The 23982-nt window shown below is 48.6% G+C and overlaps 1 protein-coding gene across 1 annotated transcript in view; it reads right to left on the bottom strand.

Moving 5' to 3' along the window:
- Nucleotides 1-23982, bottom strand: part of STPG2 (sperm tail PG-rich repeat containing 2) — a 400844-nt gene that overhangs the window by 315076 nt on the left and 61786 nt on the right. The window contains exons 7-9 of the mRNA XM_074993576.1: nucleotides 7935-8045; nucleotides 6547-6706; nucleotides 2823-2986 (exon numbers count right to left, since the gene is read on the bottom strand). Of these exons, the coding sequence (XP_074849677.1) occupies nucleotides 2823-2986; nucleotides 6547-6706; nucleotides 7935-8045 (435 nt within the window). The remainder of the gene's footprint in view (nucleotides 1-2822; nucleotides 2987-6546; nucleotides 6707-7934; nucleotides 8046-23982) is intronic.

The raw sequence follows: 23982 nt of genomic DNA, 5'->3' as shown, positions 1-23982 counted from the left end.
TCCGACATGCGCAGAAGCAAGGGAAACCATTGCTGCCGATCCCAAGCGGGATTATGAGTATCGTGCGAGCTCTCTCCCTTCTGGCTTTGTGCAAGACCTTGAGGATAAGCACTGCGGGTGAAACGCGTAAAGTAGGGAGCCCTTCCATGAAAAACATGAATGCGTCCCCCAGGGACCCCCGCCCCACTCCTGCTCTGGAGCAGTGCTGGAGACACTTTTTTTTTTTGTTGTTGTACTGGGTGGCAAACAGATCGATCTGGGGAAACCCCCATGTACGAAAAATGTGCTGTAGCAGATAGGAGCGGATCTGCCATTCGTGCGTGATTGCGAAGCGCCTGCTCAGCTGGTCTGCATTCACGTTGTGCGCGCCCGGCAAGTACGAGGCTTTCAACGTTATGTTGTTGGCGATGCACCGATTCCACAATCGGAGTGCTTCCGCACATAGGGCACAGGATCATGCTCCTCCTTATCGATTGATTTAGACCATAATGGAGGTATTGTTGGTATTGAATCCCGACTACTTTGCCATGCAGGTAATCTCGAAAATGTTTGCAGGCACTGAACACTGCTCTGAGCTCCAGTATGGATATGTGCAGTGTCTGTTCTGCAGGGGACCATAGCCCTTGCGTTACCTTGTCGCCAATGTGCGCTCCCCATCCCATGTGGGAGGCGTCGGTAGTAAGAAAAATAGAAATTTGTGGTTGGTGAAAAGGCACCCCCACTAGCAGATTCTCGAGGTTTTCCCACCACGCCAGGGATCTGCGCACCTCTGTTGTGGGCGACACCACCCTGTGGACAGTGTAGGATGCCGGTTTGTAAACGCTCGCCAGCCAATGCTATGGGCTTGACATGTGCAACCTGGCATTCTGTACCACAAACGTCGTTGCCGCCATATGGCCCAGCAGCTGTAGGCACGGTAAGATCGGCACCGTGGGGCTGTATGTAATGACTTGCACCAGCGAACTGATTGCGCGGAAGTGGGCGTCGGGTAGGTACACCCTTGCTGTGATAGACTTTATGCGTGCCCCTATGAACTCTATATGTTGTGTGGGTTCGGACTTTGACTTTGCACGGTTGATGACTAGGCCCAGCGAAGAAACATGTCCGCTGTGACGCGTATCATGCGTGAGACCTCTGCCTTCAAGGTCCCTTTTAGCAGGCAGTCACCCAGATATGGGAAAAATAAACACCCCCTGTCTGTGCAGGTAGTCTGACACCACTGCCAGGGTTTTGGTAAGACTCTGGGGGCCGAGGAGAGGCCAAACGGAAGAACCCTGTGCTGGAAGTGCTCCTGGCCGACCATGAAGCGGAGGAAGCGTCTGTGTGCCGGGTGGATTGTTATATGAAAGTAAGCATCTCGTAAGTCGAGTGCTGCAACCCAGTCTCCATTGTCCAGTGCCATGAGTTTTGCTGGTATTCTCTTTGTCTTTGCTTTCTCTCTTCTTTTCTTTTTTTTTTTTTTTTGTTTAATAATTGAAAAACAACAAATTACACGTGGAAAAAACCACTAAGTAATCTGACTCTGGCCTTAGCCTGAGTGGATTCCGTCTGCAGCCGATGGCGGTTGAGAAGGAACTGGCAGGGACCGGATCGTGCACGCGGCCGGGGGCGCACAGGGGGGCGGCGCGTGCCGGCGCATGCGCGATCCAGGAGAAACTGCTGGAAGATTTCCGATCTGCGGCACCGGGCGAGCCCGACACCTATTGTGGAGCACCCACGGGGACCACTCGAAGAAGAACCTTGAGTTTCCCCATCTGCTCCTGGGATCTTTACAGCCCCTCCAGACACTACTCCCAGTTCTCTAGATTCACTCAGGCACCACCACTACTGCTCCACCCCTCTGGGTCTTTTCCTCCTCTGTCCCCAAGGCTTTCATGAATTCATGCAGGCATGGAGCTTCCATAGTATTTCCACTATGAGGGCACCAGCCCCTGTTGCCCTACTTGGTTTTAGAACGAAGGGCCTTTCAAAGTCACAGGTGGGTCGTTTCAAAAGGCCCCCATCTACAAGGGGGTGGAGGGGGGAGTCCTGAAAGCGGCACTTTTGAATTGCATGTGGCCACCATTATGCTAATGAGGTGCTGCATATTCATGTCAGTGCCTCATTAGCATCTTCCAAACTGCATCATTAACATGCCCCTTCCAAAAGGAGGGGGCAAGTGTAGAAACGACCAATGTGTGTTGTATTGCCGATGGGACATGGCCAGCGTAAGTCAGGCTCTGATGGGAAAGAATCTTTCCCCAAGTCAAACTGGCGGTGACCTCTTCCTCTAAAATGTGTGGGTGCAGGTCACTCACCAGGAGTATCTGGGTATCTCTCATTTAATCCTATCCCTGACACAGTAAGGACCTCAAGCAGTAGTGCCCTTGAGCCCTCCTATTCACTAGCCATGGTACATAAGAGTATAATCTCCTGTGCCCCTCATTTAGTTTGGTCTCATTTACATTGGATTTAACGTGCAGGTGCTCGGTGGTGTCCATGGCATGCGATCAGACTAGATGATCTAGTCAGAAATACCAATATCCACCAATATTGGGCACACTCCTCAAGTGACTGTCAACTAAGCAGCTGGGTTTAGAGTTTCAGTATAGTTATCTGCCACACCCTGTGTGTCTGCCTGGTTATTCATACCAAGTGAACTAACTGCTAATACAAGAATTCTAGCCCCAAGGCTACAAGAGATAACTTTTTAAAGAATGTATATTTTATTTCTAAACAATATTCATGAAATATTTCCAAATTCTTGAGGCATTTTATCCTGACACACAAGTCCCCCCAAGAATGCTCTCTATCATTTCAAAAGAGTAATAGCTTCAAGTTACCTCATAATCAGCTGGTCCAGGACTATAGAAAGCTCCCCTTTGAAAAACATATAAAGGTCGAGGAACCGAAGTTCCAAATGCTCCTTTCTTTGTACTCTCCAAGTAAGCTTTTTTAAAACTCTCTCTTTCAATATTATAGTTGAGAATATTATAGAATGCTGGACCTGAAAAATTATAGTAGAGTTATGAGCCACCACCATACTTTTGATTTTTGTCAGTCATTAGAAATACATTATCTTTTAATATTTGTTTAAAAATTGTTATGTTGTCATACTGTAATGAAATCGTCCCAATTAATGAATGCATAGTGATGCTGTACATTTACTGACCCATATTTGTGAAGTTATATTTCATTTACACAAATGTATGTACCCTGTGGGCTGAGGGATTTTGATTTTTGAGATGACAAGGTATATTTCAACAAAGTATGAAGTAAACACTCTGTAAAGCTTTCCCATTTGGCCTTGGACAACTAAATAATTACCTCAGTATTGGTAATGTTAGTTAGTAGTGTTCAGTCACCTTATACAGACTGAGTAGCATCTTACTCTGTAAGTAACCCAGTTACCCAGAACAGGCAGCTATGGTATTGTGGTAATGTTGATTTAGTGAAAAATGAGACAACAGTTTAACAAGTGGGACTACTCAAAGAGAGACTACTCAACAAGAATAAGGGTGATAGAACAGAACTTGGGGTGAAATTCATCCCTGGGCACAGACAAGGCCGACACACCACTTAAGTCCAGTAGGACATTGCACAAGGATGAGCTGTACCCTCATTAAACATCTATGGAATGTGGCACATACAGGAATGTTTTTAGAGATGACAAAACAAAACTATGATTAGTGACAGTTAAGGTTGCAGCAGGATGCACCCCATCCACCCAAAATCTTAAAAACATAGAAATAAGAAGGTCAGGTGAATTATATGTTACTTTCCATTTTCACACTGCCTACAATGCTATTAATAATGTACCTCAATGTTCCATAAGGAATTCACTTCCATCTCCAAGAGAGACCAAACTTAATATATATGTATATGTATATGTATATGTATATGTATATATGAAAATTTCAGCAAATTTGCACTCAGATTTGCAAAACCTTTACAGGGGCTTCACATACTTTTAGGACAATTATAGCAACAATCAGCAAATCTGACTGTCACACACATTCTGTGCAAAACAAAAAAGCAGTCAAGTAGCACTTTAAACGCTAACAAAATAATTTATTAGATGGTGAGCTTTCGTGGGACAGACCCACTTCTTCAGACCATAGCCATACCAGCACAGACTCAATATTTAAGGCACAGAGAACCAAAAATAGTAATCAAGGCCGACAAATCAGAAAAAAATTATCAAGGGGAGCAAATCAGAGAGTAGAGGAGCAGAAGGGGTGGGGGGTAAGCCAAGAATTAGATTAACCCAAATATGCAAAAGAGGCCCTACAATGACCCAAAAAATTCACATCCCAGTTCAAATCACATGTTAATGTCTCAAATTTCAATATAAAAGAGAGTTCGGCAGCCTCTCTTTCAAGACTGTTGTGAAAATTCCTCTTCACTAAAACACAAACTTTTAAGTCACTAACAGAATGGCCCACTCCATTAAAATGCTGGCTAACAGGTTTGTGGATCAGGAGTGTTTTTATGTCTGTTTTGTGCCCATTAACTCTTTGTCTAAGAGAGTTTGAAATCCATCCAACATACAAAGCATCTGGGCATTGTTGGCACACGATGGCATATATGATGTTAGTTGAGGAACATAAGAATGTGCCCGTGATTCTGTGAATAACCTGGTTAGGTCCAGTGATGGTATCTCCAGAATAGATACGTGGACAAAGCTGGCAGTAGGCTTTGTTGCAAGGAAAAGTTCCTGCAGTATAGCCCATGGTTGTGGGCCAGAATCCTCGTAAGGTGGGAGGCTATCTGTGGGAGAGAACAGGCCTGTCACCTACGGCCTTCTGGAGTGTGGCATCCTGATTAAGGATAGGTTGTAGGTCTTTAATAATGTGTTGCAGTGGTTTGAGTTGGGGGCTGTGGGTGATAACCAGTGGTGTTCTGTTCTTGGCTTTTTTGGGCCTATCTTGGAGTAGCTGGTCTCCGGGTATTCGTGTGGCCCTGTCAATTTGTTTTTTATTTCTCCTGGTAGGTAATTCAGGTTTATGAATATTTGGTAAAGATCTTGTAGGTTTTGGTCTCTGTCAGGAGGATCAGAGCAAATGCGATTGTACCTAAGGGCTTGACTGTAGACAATGAATCTACTTCAAACTCTCTTAGACAAAGAGTTAATGGACACAAAACAGACGTAAAAACACTCCTGATCCACAAACCTGTTAGCCAGCATTTTAATGGAGTGCGCCATTCTGTTAATGACTTAAAAGTTTGCGTTTTACTGAAGAGGAATTTTCACAACAGTCTTGAAAGAGAGGCTGCTGAACTCTCTTTTATACTGAAATTCAACACATTAACACGTGGTTTGAACCAGGATGTGAATTTTCTGGGTCTTTATAGTGGCTCTTTTGCATACTTGGCTTAATCTAATTCTTGACTACCCACCCCCTCTTCTGTCCCTCTACTCTCTGATTTGTTCACCTTGATAATTTTTTTCCAATTTGTCAACCTTGATTACTATTTTTGGTTCTCTGTGCCTTAAATATTGAGTCTGTTCTGGTATGGCTATGGTCTGAAGAAGTGGGTCTGTCCCACGAAAGCTCACCTAATAAATTATTTTGTTAGTCTTTATAGTGCCACTTAACTGCTTTTTTGTTTTGATAGTATATAGACTAGCATGGCTTTCTCTCTGTTACATTCTGTGCAGTAATCAGTCACTTGCTAGAATACCCCATAGTAAGGGGGAGAAGAGGGAGAGGACCTATATATTGGGCAAGTAATATTTTCAAGGGCTACTTTTTCAATACAGTATTGGATTTAAGAGACAATGGAAGGGTTTTATTTATTTCCCTCCCTCAACCCATCTAAGAAAACGATCTAAAACCCATTTGGATGCACACAGAAGAATTCACCAAAGTGTTGGGGGGAGAGGACTGTAAATAACAGACAGATATCTCTGTCATCAGTAGATACCTTTTGCAGTGGCATTGTATAATTTCCTCTTCTAGGGCCCTGGAGTAAGTGAGGAAAGGACTCACTGAGGTAAATAGTTTTACCTAGCTGTGTCCTTACCAGGCAGAAAAAGGAAAAAAATTATCGTCACCACAGAAGATATACTATAGAATATCAGGCAGAACCATATGTTCCATTTTAAGATAGCTGCAGAATACTCTACATGCACTATAAAAAAAAACCTGTCACCTAAAGTTTGCAAAGAGAATCCTAATTTAATAACAAAACATTTAAAAAAAAAACTCTCCCTACAAATGCAATTTAAATTATGTTTATTTTAGCTTGGATTTCTATAAGATCAGTAAACCCATGAGGTGCAAATAATATTGCCCACATTTATCACATTGAACAAATGGTATAAAATTACCTGGAAATACCAATCTAACAAAATCTTGAATGGATGGCTACATTTTTCCCCTTTGGGCTTCTTACAGATTTAATTATAAATAAGAGTGCTGTTTGATATGTGTATTTTGGCCAAATGCCTACTGTATTTTCATAATACATTTTAAGATTAATTGCTTACTTCCTAGTATATCAATCTGCCTAATATTGCGTCCTGTAAAATGAATGCCATAAGTACTTGGATTCATCACAAACCTGGTGCTTTTTCTAGCCTGGAGTCTTCAGTGAATCGAAGTGTAGTTTGACCAAATGGGATCTTTTTCATTCCTATTGTTTTCTTCAAGGATTCAAGAGCTGAGCGTGTTTCATTGTATGTGCCAGGAGCTGGGGTAATTGATTTCACATCTACAAATCGCTAAAGAAGCATGGGAAAAAATTATGCCAATCACAACCTGCAGCACATTTAGAAATAACATGTGCAGAAAGTGCCCACATCAGGATAGCAATATCCAGGGTTTCATTTCTTTCCCAATGAAGTGAATACAATTTATATATAGTAACTAAAATTGCCCTGCTTTGTCCCTTCCCATAGTCATGTCCCTACTTTGCCCCTTCCACGAGTCTCTCTCCCGATCACTCATTTTCACCAGGTTTGGCAGAGGGTTTTTGGGTGCAGACTCCTGACTGGGGCAGGGGAACAGGATGTGGGCTCTGGGTACAGTTTCTAGAGTGGGACAAGAAATGAGGCATTCAGAGTGCACAAGTATCAGAGGGGTAGCCGTGTTGGTCTGGACACGTGCACAAGGGGGCTCTAGGTAGGGAGCAGGGGATTGGGTTGCAGGAGGATCTGAGGGATCTGGCTGGGGATTCAGGTTCTGGGCTAAGAGTAAGGGGTTCAGAGTGTGGGGGGGTGCAAACGCTGGTAGGTAGTTTGTGGGAGCATGAGTGGGTTCTGAAGTGAGACAGGTGGGTGAAGGGTGGGAGGAGATTGGGTAAGGGCTCTGGGAGGGAGTTTGGCTGCAGGAGCGCTGAACCAGAAGATTGGGGTGCAGGAAAGGGTGTGGGCTCTATGCAGCACTGACCTCAAGTGGCTCCTGGAAACAGCTGACATCTCCCTTTGGCTCCTAGGCAGAGGCATGGCCAAGAGGTATATGTGTGCTGCCTCCATCAGCAGGTACTGCCCTTGTAGTACCAACTGGCCACAGTTTCTGCCAATGGGAGCTGCAGAGACAGCTCTTTGGGCAGTGGGAGTATGCAGAACCCTTCCAGCTACACCTCTGCCTAGGAGCAGAAGTGAAATACCAGCTGCTTTTGGGAGGCACACAGAGCCAGTGCAGGTAGGAAGCTTACTATAGCCCCACTCTGTGTTTACCAGACTTTTAATGGCCCAGTCAGCAGTACTGACTGGCACCCCCAGTATCCCTTTTTTATCAGGTGTTCCACTCCAGAACTGGTCACCTGGCAACCCTAATATCCATGGGCATACACATCAAAATAAACACACACACAAAGAGAACATCATTTACCCATCGTGGCTCACAGTACAAGTATAATCTCTTGTGGATTATGTAGCTAATTACTTTTTTCAGGCAACTTTAACCAAGAAAGTACAGAAATAAAAATAGTAGGCTGCTGCCTCTTACTTTGGATTGTGAAAGGAAAGGAGCACGTGGAACTTTATTTCCATTCTGTGTTATATTATCCACCTTCTGAAACTGGCTTTTTATTTCATACTGTCCAGGTCCTGGAACACCCTGGTGAACATAAAAAGGGAAAAACTTTACATCAATTTCAGGAGTACCTACATGTATACTTAAAGCCAAGTGCCATCTACATAAATATCTGAACCAAACTCACCAGAGTTAAAAGCGCACACTCACTATGAAATTACAAACACTTAAAAGACAACCTAAAGCAACTGCTAAACAGCATAAAGAAAATAAAAATCTTGTGACAGACTTTTGAAGATTTCACAAAGAGATCCTTTACAATGTTGCTGCCCTCTACTAGCAGAGCTTAATATTTCAGCCACAAGCAGGATACTTAAGTAATTTAGAAACTTTAAAATATTTAACATTGTAATTTTATCCTTGTTCTATTTAGAGGGACTGTTTCTGCCATATTTGTGATTCAGTCTTTATTTTTTTCTTCTATTGCTTAATTTCACTATTTGACAATATTAATCTGTTTAATAAAAAAAATATTGCTATCCTAGCACAAAGGCTGCATGTACTTAATGAGCATATGCTAGATGTAGATAGACCTTTTAGTGACCAATTACTAATGATTCATTGGTTAGTTCTATATGTCTTCCACCTTGCAATATAGAAAGATTTTGCATCTGCAGTATTCATTTACATAATTACCACATAAATTTTACTTAACTCAAGAGTCACAATACATTCTGAATTTCTAATAAAAGGAAGCAGGCCTGCTCTATAAGAACAAACAAGAACTAATTAAATGTAAGAAGCTTTAAATCAACTAAACATGGTACAAAAACATTACTTGGCCAAAGAATATAAAAAATTCTGAAATTAATCAATTACAGTAATGAAAGGGCCAATTTGTTTCATAGGATATACTGAGATTATAAATGATTCAAAGCAGAAAATTAAATAGTGACATTAAATACTTTATCGGAAAGATGTTGCACCAGCTGACATACAAGTTAGCAAACTAGATGCAGGGGACAAGAGCATTGCTTTTAACATAAACTTAAAGGTTAAAAAAGGATGGAAAGTAACCACTCACTTCTACGCGTGTGCGCGCGCACACACACACACACACCCACACACCAGGCAATTCTTTTCTTTTCCCCTTAACTTGGTTTCATATTAAACAAATCAAGTGAGTTTTGCCTGTAAAAGTTTAACAGATTTATTAGGGCATAATCTCTAAAATACTACGGGACTTCTCATTGTTTTTACAGCTACAGATTAACACGGCTATCCTGCAGACTCTGAATCTGAGCAATTGTAACAAAAAATATGTCTTCATTCTTCTCAGCTAATCTATCCTAGATTTTTCATTTTACCTAGATTGCAGAAATTATTTTTTACAGCACTACTGGTGAAGTTAAACATGTACTTGTCCCATGTATTTCATTTCTTCTAGTTCACAGCAAAAAATCTCCAAAAAGGGATGCAAGCAAGGTCTATTACACTAAATATTGTTTATCAACTGTTTCACCCCACTTTGTGAAAGCATTTATTGATAGTAAACAATAGTTTTTTAAAAATGGGACAGGCCTGCCTTGAAAGTAGTTTCTGAAAGAAAAACACAAAGTACCCTCATTTTAAAACTCTGACCTTCCCCTACTTTTGCACATGCATGCTTACTGTATGTGTGAGCACACAGAAGTGCCTTTGTACCAAATTATCATGGGCAGTGCATATACTAGTGAGCCTCTGCTTCTTAAAACAAAGTATTGGCATGGAATGCCAATGAGCGTTTACTATCCACCGTCCCATGAGATAATCCACAGAGCTAGTAGGCACTACCTACTGGAACTCTGATAAGAAACAAGCTACCACAAAGTGCAAAACACAGCTCTTCCATTCACTTAAGCTTCCTGGTTTCAAAAACGGTCAGATTAGTTAACGACAAATCCCAAGACTTGTTTGGCCACTTATTAGGATGCCCAAACCACTCTACCATTCATACATTTACTGGACAGACTTGAGTTGTACAACAGGGGCTATTCATGGAAGTTTGACTCATGTATTCACAGTTGTAAGAATAAAACCTAGCAGTCCTAAAAAGGAGACTGAAATCTCTTTCATCAATAGCAAAAAGCTATCTGTGGAATAACAGACTGAGAAGTTGACAAAAAATGCTGCAAATCAACATGCACCACATATGGGGATATCTGCACACTGTAATCTCTGGGGTGTCTGGAAATCCAAGTTAAGTAGCCCTCATTCTGCAAAGTAACATGTTTCTCTGTTCTCTCAAAAGAGAGGCTGAGAACACCAATTGAAACACAAGGCTTCTGTGACCCATGATAAAGAAAACTGAGATGAAAAAACCCTCTCCTAAAAGGAGGACAGTTTATCAACTAGTACATGACTCCAAAGCTGCGTCTACACGTGCACGCTACTTCGAAGTAGCGGCACTAACTTCGAAATAGCGCCCGTCGCGGCTACACACGTCAGGCGCTATTTCGAAGTTAACTTCGACGTTAGGCGGCGAGACGTCGAAGTCGCTAACCTCATGAGGGGATCGGAATAGCGCCCTACTTCGACGTTCAACGTCGAAGTAGGGACCGTGTAGACGATCCGCGTCCCGCAACGTCGAAATTGCCGCGTCCTCCATGGCGGCCATCAGCTGGGGGGTTGAGAGATGCTCTCTCTCCAGCCCCTGTGGGGCTCTATGGTCACTGTGGGCAGCAGCCCTTAGCCCAGGGCTTCTGGCTGCTTCTGCGGCAGCTGGGGATCCATGCTGCAGGCACAGGGTCGGCAACCAGTTGTCAGCTCTGTGTATCTTGTGTTGTTTAGTGCAACTGAGTCTGGGAAGGGCCCTTTAAGGGAGCGGCTTGCTGTTGAGTCCGCCCTGTGACCCTGTCTGCAGCTGTGCCTGGCACCCTTATTTCGATGTGTGCTACTTTGGCGTGTAGACGTACCCTCGCAGCGCCTATTTCGATGTGGTGCCGCGCAACGTCGAAGTTGAACATCGACGTTGCCAGCCCTGGAGGACGTGTAGACGTTATTCATCGAAATAGCCTATTTCGATGTTGGCTTCACGTGTAGACGTAGCCCAAGAGAGCTAAAATGACAATGTCTTGTCAAATGCAATTACAATATTTTCTGGTTACCACACAGACATTCATATGATACAAAAGTACATCAGATGCTTCATAAGTTGCTATAATCAAGAATGGAATAGGAACTCGGCTTCTGGTACCGGAATGAGAGCCATTTGCAGCAGATTAAAGAGGAAATATGCTTGGATTTAGCTAGGTAAGATCTCTTCAGCCTAGGCCTTCACCAGCCCTGATACTGCTCCTTTTTCTTAAAATGATCAAAAAAGGTAGTTGAAGAAACGTCATAACTCTTGTAAATAGAATGAGCTCTGGCTAAGTGCGGCAAATGCAATGTTTTCTTCAGAGCCGATAAATATTAACATCCATTTGTTTCCCTAAATTCAGTGTAAATTAAATAAAATAAATGCAGTTTTATGTGAAACAGCCACAGAAAAGGCAATAATCATAGTTTAGATATTTTTGCTATACTTTTCTTCTTTTTTAAAAAAGGATCAGGAATCTGCACTTATAGAGAACATTCCTAATCACCAGCAGCAACGACACTACTGCTCAGGAGACGCCCAGCATATCATGCTGATTCTTGCGTCACAACTATTGCAAAATGGCAAACTCAGCATTCCCCTCCCCAGTAGAAGCTCTACTCCTATGGGGAACACAAGCCCAAAAGGCCATTAACCTCCATCATGAGAAAATGATCTTATGCAATTATAGCAGCAACACAGAACAGGTATTTAATTTTTGTAATTTCATAAGTGCAGTTTGTTGGAGAGTAAATTGGATAACGAGTCCCCAAACTCTGAAATTGTATGCAATACCTAGATGTGATTCAAACTTACTCAAGGAAGCATCAATTTAAATCAACAGATATTTTGTCTAAGGGGCACAGGATAGGGAAAAGACAGAACTGTCAGCACCTAAAAAGAAATTTCTTCAGATGATGATATTGTAAAGTATAATAAATTTGTCCATACAGCTGAACATTCTGATAAACTAATCACATCTTCCCATATTTTAATAAACAATGTCAGATTTCTATATTATCAATTTCCCTAAAATCTGGACAGCAACATTTGGCTATGCTACAAAAATTAATCTATTTTGTATTTTTGAAAAATAAAAACCTGCAATAAGTAAAACTTTCATTGCACCAGGAAGGAATTAATTTTTGTCCTGCGTAACTTGCTAAAAAATGCTACACTTGTTATTAAGAAAGCTTGACAGATTTTAGTTACCGTTCTCTTACTTTTGCCCAGTCACTGAAATGATATTATTACAATAAGATCTATCTCATGGAATCATTTGTCCAGAAATGGAGTATTTAATGTCTTTTACAGTTTGCATCAGCATAGTCTCCATTTCTGCAATGACTACCATAAGAGGACACTTTTGAACAAATAGCAAACATGTATATTTAAATATTCCCAAAGTTTCTTGTAACTTGTATCAGTTATTTTCTCCACCTCAGTTACTTTCTCTAAGATAAAAAAAAATTAAAGAAACATTGAAAATATTAGTTATTTATTTAAAAATATTCACAGACATATATAAATGGAAATATGACTACTTATTTTCAATTAAATAATCATAGTTAGAACATAATTAGCAACTTTGACTTGAAAATTTCTAAAAGCACTGTACACGAATTAATGAAGTAAGTCTCATCATAACCTCACATATATCATTATAAAGCATCATCACCCCCGCATTTTACAGAAAACCTGTAGCAGAGCTAGGAAGGAAACACGTATCTCCAGTCTCCCACTGCTTTGCCTTATTCACAAGAATATCCTTCTTTTCCATAAGATAGGGAAATACTTTTACAAACTATGGCCCCTGATCCTGCAAAGACCTACACACATGCTTAACTTTATGCACTGTAAGCAATATCAGTGATGCATATATACTGAAATTAATAAGAGTCTGGACAGTTTCAGCAGAGAGCAAAATTGAAACTTACAAGAATTACTGCAGTTTCACTAGACAGATAAGGCTTCTAGGGTCCTCAGCTTCACGTCAGCACTGCAGCATGAAATTATTTGTGTAGACATCTAGTGCATCCCATATTTCACCATGTGTCAGCAATAGTTTGATTTTACTGACTTACATACCTTCTTTTCCACAGATGCAATCAACATCAGTCCTAAGATATCACATCTTAATGTTGTATATAGAGCAACCAGCTTAAACTAAACCTGGGCAGTCACTCCGCTGAATAAACATCCACAAGTGAGGCCAAAATCAATCAGGTGATCTGAACTCTCAGATAATTTGAGTCCCACTGTAAATAATCCTATTTAATTAGATACAATTTGATTGATATCCTAACATATAGGCGAAGTGATTAATAATTTTTTTCCAAAAAATGTCTACACTTTCTCTTTCTTTATCTTTGGGAGTTGAGCTTCCCAGCTGTTTTGACTTTCCATTTGCAGCAGTAACAACCAATGAAAATGAAGAAGGACGACTATAAAAATACTCATAAGCTTTGGACAATACTTTGTATCTTTGCCCAGCACATTCTGAAGTTTCTAAAGCTACGGCAGAGGTAGTTCGAAGGTATTTTACCTTTCCTAAGACTCCTTCATGTACAGGGACTGAAATTATACTTTGAGATGCTTGTTGTAAAATATCAAATAATTTGTATGATTCTTCCTGTAGTATTTCAAGTGAGGCTTCCAGACAGCTTCATCCAAAGAAGAAGAATGTAGAAGACCAAATGAATCTTCTTGGTAGAGGAGTACCTCTTACTTACTATAATCCTGTTGTTCTCCTGATTCCATAGTTCAAGTAAGAGAATGATGCAACACTCAAGAACTTGAATTAAGTGACTTACATTTAGTCAAAGATCCAGATGAAACCCTCCCCGCCGCCCCTTCCTCACCATCCATCAGGACTGCTGTGAAAGCGCAATCCAAGACCTTGCACTCTAGATCCTCAAACTCCTGAAGCCTGAATGAAATATAACCAATATCCCAATATAGAGGTCCATAAGCACTCTCCAGATACAGATCTGCCACTTAGCATCCCCCTCCAAGCATTAGAACACACTGTCTGCCCCTCCGGGCATGGCACTGACTTTTCGAGACTCACCAGGACTTGAACTTATCCCTTTCTCCGAACTCCATCTGAAGGTATGAAGCTTCTTGTTTACAGTTTACAGATTAAACAACCATAGCATTTTTAAACTGGAGTTCAAGTCGCTTGGCAAGTCCAGCTGGGTACAGAAAAATGGGGGGAGTCTCCCTACTGCACTGCTTAATGGGTGACTGCATCCTCCTGGACTGGAGAAAACAGCTGCCCAACAAACTAGTCACTGCCCTTTAAAAACTTCTGTACACTATGTCAGGTGACATTCTTGCCAGTTTCCCCATATCAGCACCCACTATGTGGTCTTGTTGCCAGGGGCACTTTCTCCTACTGAATCAGTTCTTCTGGGGAGGGACCAGTCTTTTGCCTAGAGTGGAAAAAAAAGTAATTTCAATGAGTGAGTAGTTAAGAGTCAACTATTTTCTATTCCAGAGGATTGGAAAAGGGCAAAGATAGCGTCAATCTACAAAAATGGAAATAAAGATAATCCACGGAATTAACAAAACAGTCATCTTAACTTCAGTGGTCAGAAAGATAATGGAGCAAACAATAAGGCACTCGATTTCCAAACACCTGGGAGATTAAAAAGTGATAAGTAACAGACAGCATGGATTTGTCAAAAACAAATCATATCAAACCAACCTAAAACTTTATTTGACAGGATAATAAACATTGTGGATTGTAGGTGAAGTGGTAGCTGTGATATATCTTGACTTCTCATGGAATAGCCACAGGACATTTTAAAACTCAAGTAGCCTTCAAGTCTTAATCCTATTGTAACACTGTTGGAGAGAAATCTTCATTACAACTATCTCCAATCATTCTTGATAAGATGATCTAGATGGTTCAGAAAAAGGAAACACTTGTAATTAATGTGACTTGGGCTCTGGAGTGACTGTATTCTAAAAACAAAGGAAGACATCAAGGAATCCTTCATTGCTGAGAAAGCCTGTGCTTCACAGAATTATTTTGAAATCTCTAACAGCACTAAAAATGTTGGTGCTGAGAGGCGCTATAGCTGTGTCTACACCCGAGTGCCCTTTCAAAAGGGTGAAAAATCGAAGTTCGGCGGTCGAAATAGCAGCCATCGAAAGGGAGCACCCGCTGCCATTTTTCGGATCGGCACTCCGATCCGCTCTTTCGAAGTGCCGTCAAGGTCTTTTGAAAGAGAGCATCCACATGACTCCAAGCCCTCTTTCGAAAGAAGAGAATGCTGCGGACAGGGTCCCATGGCCAACAAGCCCTTCCGGGGCCGCAGCCAGCTGTCTCATTTAAAGGCCCCCTCACTCCGCCCTCCCCTCTGCACAAGCCAAGTGCTGCCCAGCCTTTCCCAGCCTGGCAGAGCCCGCTTGTGCCCACCATGGGGGCCCACTGACAGCTCCTGCAGGAGGACGCCCTCATCATGGAAGCCCTGCTCGCAGTGCTGTGCATCATCGCTGCAGGTGCACCCCATCTCATCGGGTGGCTAGGCGGTCCCCCTGGGGCCGCGGGGCTCCCCCACTCGGGGCACAGCCAGGCATCCCAACACCTCTGGACCCACCCCCGCAGCACCAACTGGTGGGAGCGCCTGGTGCTGGGGGAGTGGGGAGAGGAAAGGTGGCTGTGGAACTTCCACATGTCGAGACAGACCTTTGACGAGATCTGCCACTGGCTCACCCCCACACTCCAGCACCATGACACCTGCACACGGCCAGCCCTCACCCTGGAGAAACGGGCTGGGATTGCCATCTGGAAGCTGGCCACCCCAGACTCCTACCGCTCCATGGGACAGCAGTTCAGGGTGGGCAAGGCCACTGTTGGGGCTGTATGTATGGAGGTAAGGTGGGGCCGGGTGGGTGGAGGGGGCTGGGGCAAGGGGAACCCTCCGCTGCAAGGGGCCAGATGGGGCTTAGGCTGGATGAGAGGAGGGCAAGCGGCTGGACAGGGCAGGGGCTGGATGGGAGGGGGAGATGGCCGCCACACCTGCACTAGAGCGCGTGTCCCCCGTCCAACCCTGCAGGTCATCAGAGCCATCAACATCATGCTGCTCCATAGGGTCGTCCGCCTGGGGGATCTGAACACCGTCGCTGGCTTCCAGGACCTGGGCTTTCCGAACTGCATCAGCACTTTGGATGGCACGCACATCGTCATCCACACCCCGCCCCACAGTGCCAGCCAGTACACCAACCGGAAGAGCTACCATATGGTGGTGCTCCAGGCCCTAGTAGACGCGAGGGGCCTGTTCACCAACCTCTATGTGGGCTGGGCCGGCTGCACCCATGATGTCTGGGTCTTCCAGAACTCCGGCCTCTGCTGGTGCATGGATGCCAGCACTTTCGTCCCCCAGCGGGAGATCCCAGTGGTGGAGGATGTCACCATGCCGCTCTGCATGGTAGTAGATGTGGCGTACCCCCTGCAGCCGTGGCTCATGAGACCGTACACAGGACAACTCAACCCCACCCAGGAGGCATTCAATCGGCACCTCAACCATGCCTGCAACATGGTGGAGCGGGCCTTCAGGCGCCTAAAGGGGCAGTGGAGGTGCCTCCTCATGCAGCTGGAGGTCAGGGTCCTCAACGTGCCGCAGGTGGTGGGCGCCTGTTGCATCCTCCACAAAGTCTTGGAGGAAAAGGGGGACACCTATGTCACCGGGGGGCCCTCCGGGGGGGGGCCCTCCGGCCGGCACCAGCTATGAGCAGCTAGGTGCCGCCCCCGTCCGCCAGGCCCACAAGGATGGCCACATCTGGGAGGCCCTCAGGCAGGCCTTTGCCAATGGCCACCTCTGACCCACATGCACACCCCCATCCCACACACAACCGCCACCCACCGTCCCTAACACCCCCACCACCACCAGCACCGCACCCGCACATCCACCATCCCCCTGAGGAGCACAGCATGGAGTGGTGAACAATAAAAGAAATGTTTGTCTATACTGTTTTCATTGGTAAATATATACAGAGGGGAACCTAACTTGGAGGGGGACGAGGGAACCTAACTTGGAGGGGGGCAAGGCACTCATTCTGGGGCAGGAGTGGTGGGCCGTGAGCCCCGTCAGCCCCTGGAGCCCCTGCCTCCCTAGGTGCAAGGTCCCCGGTGGGGAGGAGAGGGTGCGGGCAGCACCGGCAGGTATTGCCAGCGAGTGGGTCTGATGGGGGCGGAGGGTGCAGGCTCAATGGGGGCAGACGGGGCAGGCTCAGTGGGGGGAGCTGCCGGGGGGTGCCATGAGGCAGGCAACAGTGGCCGTATGGTCCCGGAGGGTGTGGCCAGTGCCCTCCAGAGTGGTCAGCAGCCTCTCCCAGGCTGCCCTCCTCCACTCCATGTCAGCCTGGGCGAGCCACAGGTGTGGCTCGGCCACCTTGGCCTAGCACTGGCTGGCTGGGTCCTCCTCAGCCCAGAAGGGGGCCCTCCGGACATGGCCTGAATGGCGCGCTGCCTGGGGTGGTGTCCAGAAACCTCCAAGGGCTGCGGGCAGGCTCTCGGGGACGAGGGATGACGCAGGGCTCTCCCAGCCCACATATGGTGTGGCAGTGTGGAGAGGAGGAGAACATGTCAGTAATGTGCCCTGGACAGAGGGGACCAGGATGTGGCCCACCCGCCCGAGCCTACCCCATGGGGCCCCCGCTCCCCCCAAAGGACTCTGACCCCTCAGGGGGCACCAACCCATCTGTGATGGAGTGGGGGGGGTGCATGTGTGAGTCAGGCTGGATGTCCGAGGCAAGCAGCAGCTCCCAGTGGCTAAGGATGACCCTGGGGCTACAACTGGCAGATAACACCTCTGCCTAAACAAAGAGCAGGGAGGAGCTGAGCTGGGTTTCGAATCGGGGGTGGCAGTTAGAGGCGAGGAAAAGGGAGAGCTGGAAGGCAGCCAGCCTGAGGAGGGGGAAAGCTACACCCCAGAGGGGCACCGCTCGGGGTCTTCCCCCCAGGACAGGTTGGAAGGACTGTCTCTGGCGGCTATGCTGTTGCTTCTGTGAGAAACTGGACATCTGTTGCCTAATAAACCTGCTGTTGTGCCTGCTGAGTGAGAGTCTCTCCTGCCAGCGGACGGGGTGCAGTGCAGGGGGACCCCTGAACCCCATCACACTGGTGTCAGAAGTGGGATGCACTGCACCCACGGATGAGCTCCCAGCAGTGGCTGACTGAGCACCAGAGAAGGAAGGAGTCTCACAAGAGTCAGAGGGAGAACAGAGCCATTCCTGCAGCTGCTGCTGGTGAGTGGATACCCCGGGAAATAGCGGGGAGATGGATTATACCCGACTCCTGAAGGCAGAGCTAGCGGGGCTGTGCAGAGAGAGGGGCCTGACCGTGGGGAAGGCGACCAAGGCCCAGCTGATTGCACAGCTGGAAGAGAATGACCGATCCGGGGGGGCAGAGCCTGTCCCGGCAGAAAGTGGCCGGTCAGCCTCCGGAAGCATTTCGGATTCTCCGACAGGAGCGGGGGCTCGATGCCGTCAGACAGACGCGGTGCCCGCCAGGTCGCGCTCAGCTAGCGGTGGTCCATCGCGGGCAAAGTCCCCCACCGCAGAGCTGCAACGGCTGGAACTCGAGGTGAAATTAAAGGAACTGGAGCACCAGGAACGGGAAAGAGAGCGTGAGCGACAGGAACGAGAAAGAGAGCGTGAGCGCCAGGAACGGGAAAGAGAGCGTGAGCACGAGCGCCAGGAACGAGAAAGAGAGCGTGAGCACGAGCGCCAGCTACAAGAGACACAGCGGGAGGAGAAAGAACGAGAACGGAAGGAGAGAGAGCGAGAGCGGGAGCATGAGCGAACCATGGCAGAGGCGAGACGCCAAGAGGCCCCAGCTGCGGTAAGCGGGGAGAGGGCCAGACGGCTCGGGGTGGCCAGTCACTTGGAGACGCGTGTGCTGGCCCAGTGTCAGGACCCAGGGGACATGGACGAGTTCCTTACCGCCTTCGAGCGAGCCTGTGAGTTGCATGAGGTTCCCCCAGATGAGTGGCTCCGGCACCTCACCCCCTTGCTGGGCCGGAAGGGCGCAGCGGTGCTCAGCCAGCTGGTGGGGCTGCAGCCTGGGGACTATGAACGGTTCAAACAGGCCCTGCTGCATAAGTTCGGGCTGACTCCGGAGATGTACAAGAAGAAGTTCCAGGAGGCGCAGAAGAGGCCAGAGGAAACCCACGTAGATACAACTGCCCGCCTGAAGCAATACTACCAGAAGTGGGCATTCGGAATGGGAGTCCAGTCCGTAGAGGACCTGATCGAGCTGGCGGTCGTGGAGCGATTCTACGAGATGTGCGCACCTGACCTGAGGGTGTGGCTCGTGGACCGGAAGCCAGGGGACTCACATGATGCAGGGAAACTGGCAGATGACTTCACAAACAGCCGGGCCAGGTTTGAAAGTGAGCCCCACAAAGAGAGGGAGTCTCGGAGAGAGAGGGAGTCCCGGAGGGAGAGGGAGTCCTGGAGAAACCGAGAATCTCAGAGAGACCGGTCTCTAACTGTACGACAGAGGGGACCACCTCTTGGGCAAGCCCAGGAAAGAGGGGCCAGCCACCCACCCCCCAGAGAGCCAAACAGAACCCGGACAGAGCAGCCGGCCCGAGGGACACAACAAGACCCAGGCTGTTACCGCTGTGGGCGAAAGGGGCATAGAGCAGCCCAGTGCCCCAGGCTCCCAGACAGGTTGAGCAGGCCGGGGGGTCATGGAGTCAACTGGGTGGGGTCCCAGAAGCCAGAGGGGCTGGCGGCCAAGGCGGGTGGTGCTGACAATGGGCACTCGGCTTGGGCCGAATCCGCCCCACAGACCAGCTCCTCAGGGGGACCAAATGCTCAGAGGCCAGTTTACAGAGTGGGGGCGGCAATGCCTCTGTGGAGCAAGTGTCTCAAACACCTCGAGGTAGACGGGAAAAAGGTCACGGGGTTCTGGGACACAGGCGCTGACGTGACGCTGGCCCGACCCGGGGTGGTGGCACCGGGCTGCATGATACCCGATTCCCACCTGACGATAACAGGAATTGATGGGACCCCTTTCAAGGTGCCCATGGCGAGGGTGCACCTGAAATGGGGGAAGAAGGAAGGCCCCAAGGAAGTGGGCGTGCACAGCCATTTTCCGGCAGATGTACTGATGGGCGCTGACCTGGAGAACTGGCAAGGTGAACGCCCTCGTGCCCTGGTCCTGACCCGTAGCCAAAGAAAACGAGGGGTGCGCTCCCCAGATTCAGGGGTACAGGCCCAGCCAAAGCCACAGGGGCCAACCCTGAGAGAAAGGGGGCCCCCAAAAACCAGATCTCACAGGCCAGGGATGCTGGAGCCAGGCAGGGATGGGGAAGTAGCATCCGCTCCTGCCCGAGCGGAAGAATTCCAGGCAGAGCAGCAGAGAGACCCCTCCTTGCAGAAGCTGAGGGAACTGGCCAGTCTCAGCCCAGCTCCACAGCTGGGGGAGGGCTGCAGGGAGAGATTCCTGTGGGAAAAGGGATTCCTGTACCGGGAATGGGCTCCCAGACGCAAAGCGGAGCCATGGAAGGTCCAGAGGCAACTGGTGGTTCCCCAAAAGTACCGGCGCAGGCTGCTGTACCTAGCCCATGATGTCCCGCTCGCAGGACACCAGGGGATCCACCGCACCAGGAGAAGGTTGTTACAGAACTTTTTCTGGCCAGGGATCTTTGCAGCTGTCCGTCTGTATTGCCTGTCCTGCGATCCCTGCCAGAGGGTGGGGAAGAGCCGGGACAAGGGGAAAGCTGCCTTGAGGCCACTGCCCATCATAGAGGAGCCTTTCCAGAAAGTGGCTATAGACATAGTGGGCCCCTTCAGCAAGGCAACGCGTTCGGGGAAGAAATATATTTTGGTAGTGGTAGATTTTGCCACGCGATACCCAGAAGCAGTGGCCTTGACCTCTATCGACGCTGACACCGTGGCTGATGCACTGCTGTCCATTTTCAGCAGAGTGGGGTTCCCCAAGGAGGTCCTCACAGATCAGGGGTCCAACTTCATGTCGGCCCTACTGCAAAGCTTGTGGGACAAGTGTGGGGTCCGGCACACCTGGGCCACAGCCTACCACCCGCAGACCAATGGGCTGGTGGAGAGGTTCAATGGGACTCTGAAGCAGATGCTGAGAACCTTCATGAATCAATACCCCCATGACTGGGACAAGTACTTACCCCACCTGCTGTTTGCATACAGGGAGGTGCCCCAGGAATCCACGGGGTTCTCCCCGTTTGAGCTGCTGTATGGAAGGAGGGTACGGGGACCCTTGGACTTGCTCAGAGAAGAGTGGGAGGGGACGGCCTCTCCTGAAGGGGAGTCAGTGGTACAGTATGTACTGACCTTCCGGGAAAAACTCACCGAGCTCATGGGCCTGGCCAGGGAGAACCTCTCCATGGCCCAAAGGAAGCAAAAGGTCTGGTATGACCGTAACACCAGGGCCCGAGCCTATGCCACCGGGGATCAAGTGATGGTCCTTATACCTGTGCGGCGGAACAAGCTGCAAGCGGCCTGGGATGGGCCCTTCAAGGTCGTCAAACAGCTAAATGACGTGAATTATGTGGTGGAACTGTCGAACCGGGCCCACAGCCACCGGGTCTATCATGTGAACATGATGAAACCTTACTGGGACAGGCAGAACTTGGTGCTGGCCGTGTGCAGACACTGGGAGGGGCAGGGGGATGATCCCTTGGTGGATTTACTCACAAGGACTGGAGCCGGCTCCTTGCTGGAGTCTATTCCCCTCTCAGACCAGCTGATCCCTGCCCAGCAGACGGAGATCAAGGAGGTGCTGCATTTGCATCAACAGCTGTTCTCGGACAGACCCGGACGCACTGACCTGGCTGTCCACCGAATAGAGACAGGCACCCACGCCCCTATCAAGTGTGTGCCATTCAGAGCCACAGGGAGGACGGCTCAGGACATAGAGCGGGAGGTTGAAGACATGCTGGCTCTGGGGGTGATCCAACCCTCATCCAGCCCCTGGGCCTCTCCCGTGGTGTTAGTCCCTAAAAAAGATGGGTCTGTTCGGTTTTGTGTGGACTATCGCAAGCTTAACGCCATCACTGTCTCGGACGCCTACCCCATGCCCAGGCCTGATGACCTTTTAGACAAGCTGGGGGGAGCCCGTTACCTCACCACCATAGACCTCACCAAGGGGTACTGGCAAGTGCCATTAGACCAAGATGCCCGGCTGAAGTCGGCTTTCATCACTCCTGTGGGGCTCTACGAGTTCTTGGTCCTTCCCTTCGGCCTCAAGGGGGCACCCGCTACCTTCCAGCGTCTGGTGGACCAGCTACTGAAAGGGATGGAGAGCTTTGCCCTGGCTTACATGGACGACATTTGCATCTTCAGCCAGACGTGGGAGGACCATGTGTCCCAACTCAAGCAGGTGCTGGACCGACTCCAGAAGGCCGGTCTGACTATCAAGGCAGGGAAGTGCAAGGTGGGAATGGCTGAGGTGACCTACCTGGGCCACAAGGTGGGCAGCGGCTGCTTAAAGCCAGAGCCAGCTAAAGTGGAGGCTGTCAGAGATTGGCCAACACCCCAGACTAAGAAGCAGGTCCAGGCCTTCATTGGGATGGCGGGGTACTACCGGAGGTTTGTGCCCCACTTTAGCTCCATCGCAGCCCCCCTCACGGAGCTGTGTAAAAAGGGAAAGCCTGACAAGGTGGTCTGGACCGAGCAGTGCCAAGAGGCCCTCTGCGCGCTGAAGGAGGCTCTGGTCAGGGCCCCAGTGCTGGCAAATCCAGACTTCAACAAGCCCTTCCTGGTGTTCACCGATGCCTCGGACGTGGGGCTGGGGGCGGTGCTAATGCAGGTGACTGACAAAGGGGAGCAACACCCCATCGTGTACCTGAGTAAGAAGCTGCTGCCCCGGGAGCAGAACTACGCAGCCATAGAGAAGGAATGTCTGGCCATGGTGTGGGCGCTGGGGAAGCTGCAGCCGTACCTGTTTGGACGGCGTTTCACCATGTACACCGATCACTCACCCCTGACCTGGCTGCATCACATGAAAGGGGCCAACGCCAAGCTCCTGCGGTGGAGTCTGCTCCTGCAGGACTACGACATGGAGGTGGTCCACGTCAAGGGGAACAACAACACCATAGCCGATGCCCTGTCACGCAGGGAGGGCCCCGAACTTCCCCAGGTCACTGGCTAAGTGACCCCGCTCAGTGTGGTCTGGAAGGGGGGAGAGATGTGATGGAGTGGGGGGGGTGCATGTGTGAGTCAGGCTGGATGTCCGAGGCAAGCAGCAGCTCCCAGTGGCTAAGGATGACCCTGGGGCTACAACTGGCAGATAACACCTCTGCCTAAACAAAGAGCAGGGAGGAGCTGAGCTGGGTTTCGAATCGGGGGTGGCAGTTAGAGGCGAGGAAAAGGGAGAGCTGGAAGGCAGCCAGCCTGAGGAGGGGGAAAGCTACACCCCAGAGGGGCACCGCTCGGGGTCTTCCCCCCAGGACAGGTTGGAAGGACTGTCTCTGGCGGCTATGCCGTTGCTTCTGTGAGAAACTGGACATCTGTTGCCTAATAAACCTGCTGTTGTGCCTGCTGAGTGAGAGTCTCTCCTGCCAGCGGACGGGGTGCAGTGCAGGGGGACCCCTGAACCCCATCACACCATCCCCCACAGGCTGGGCCTCCTGGCCTGGAGATGCATCCAGGCGTGTCTCATGTAGGTGGTCCTTCCCAACCTGTGGCGTGCAGGCCCCAGACGCTGTCCAGCACTGACCGTCTGCCACCCCTGTGCAGCTTGTGGTGCTGTCCTCTGAGGGCGGGTTCTGGGCATCACTGGTGCGCCACCATGGGGTGCTGCATCGGTGGCCTGTGTGCGGCCCAGGACTGCCAGCCCTGTGTGTGGGCAACTAGCCATTGCATCGCCCCCACCCTGTGGAGCAGGTGTGCACCCCTCCCTGTACATACCGG

Source organism: Carettochelys insculpta, chromosome 4 (genome assembly GCF_033958435.1).
Source record: "Carettochelys insculpta isolate YL-2023 chromosome 4, ASM3395843v1, whole genome shotgun sequence".
Classification (NCBI taxonomy): domain Eukaryota; kingdom Metazoa; phylum Chordata; order Testudines; family Carettochelyidae; genus Carettochelys; species Carettochelys insculpta.
Note: the sequence above shows the minus strand (reverse complement) of the source record. Positions and strands in the feature narration are given on the sequence as shown.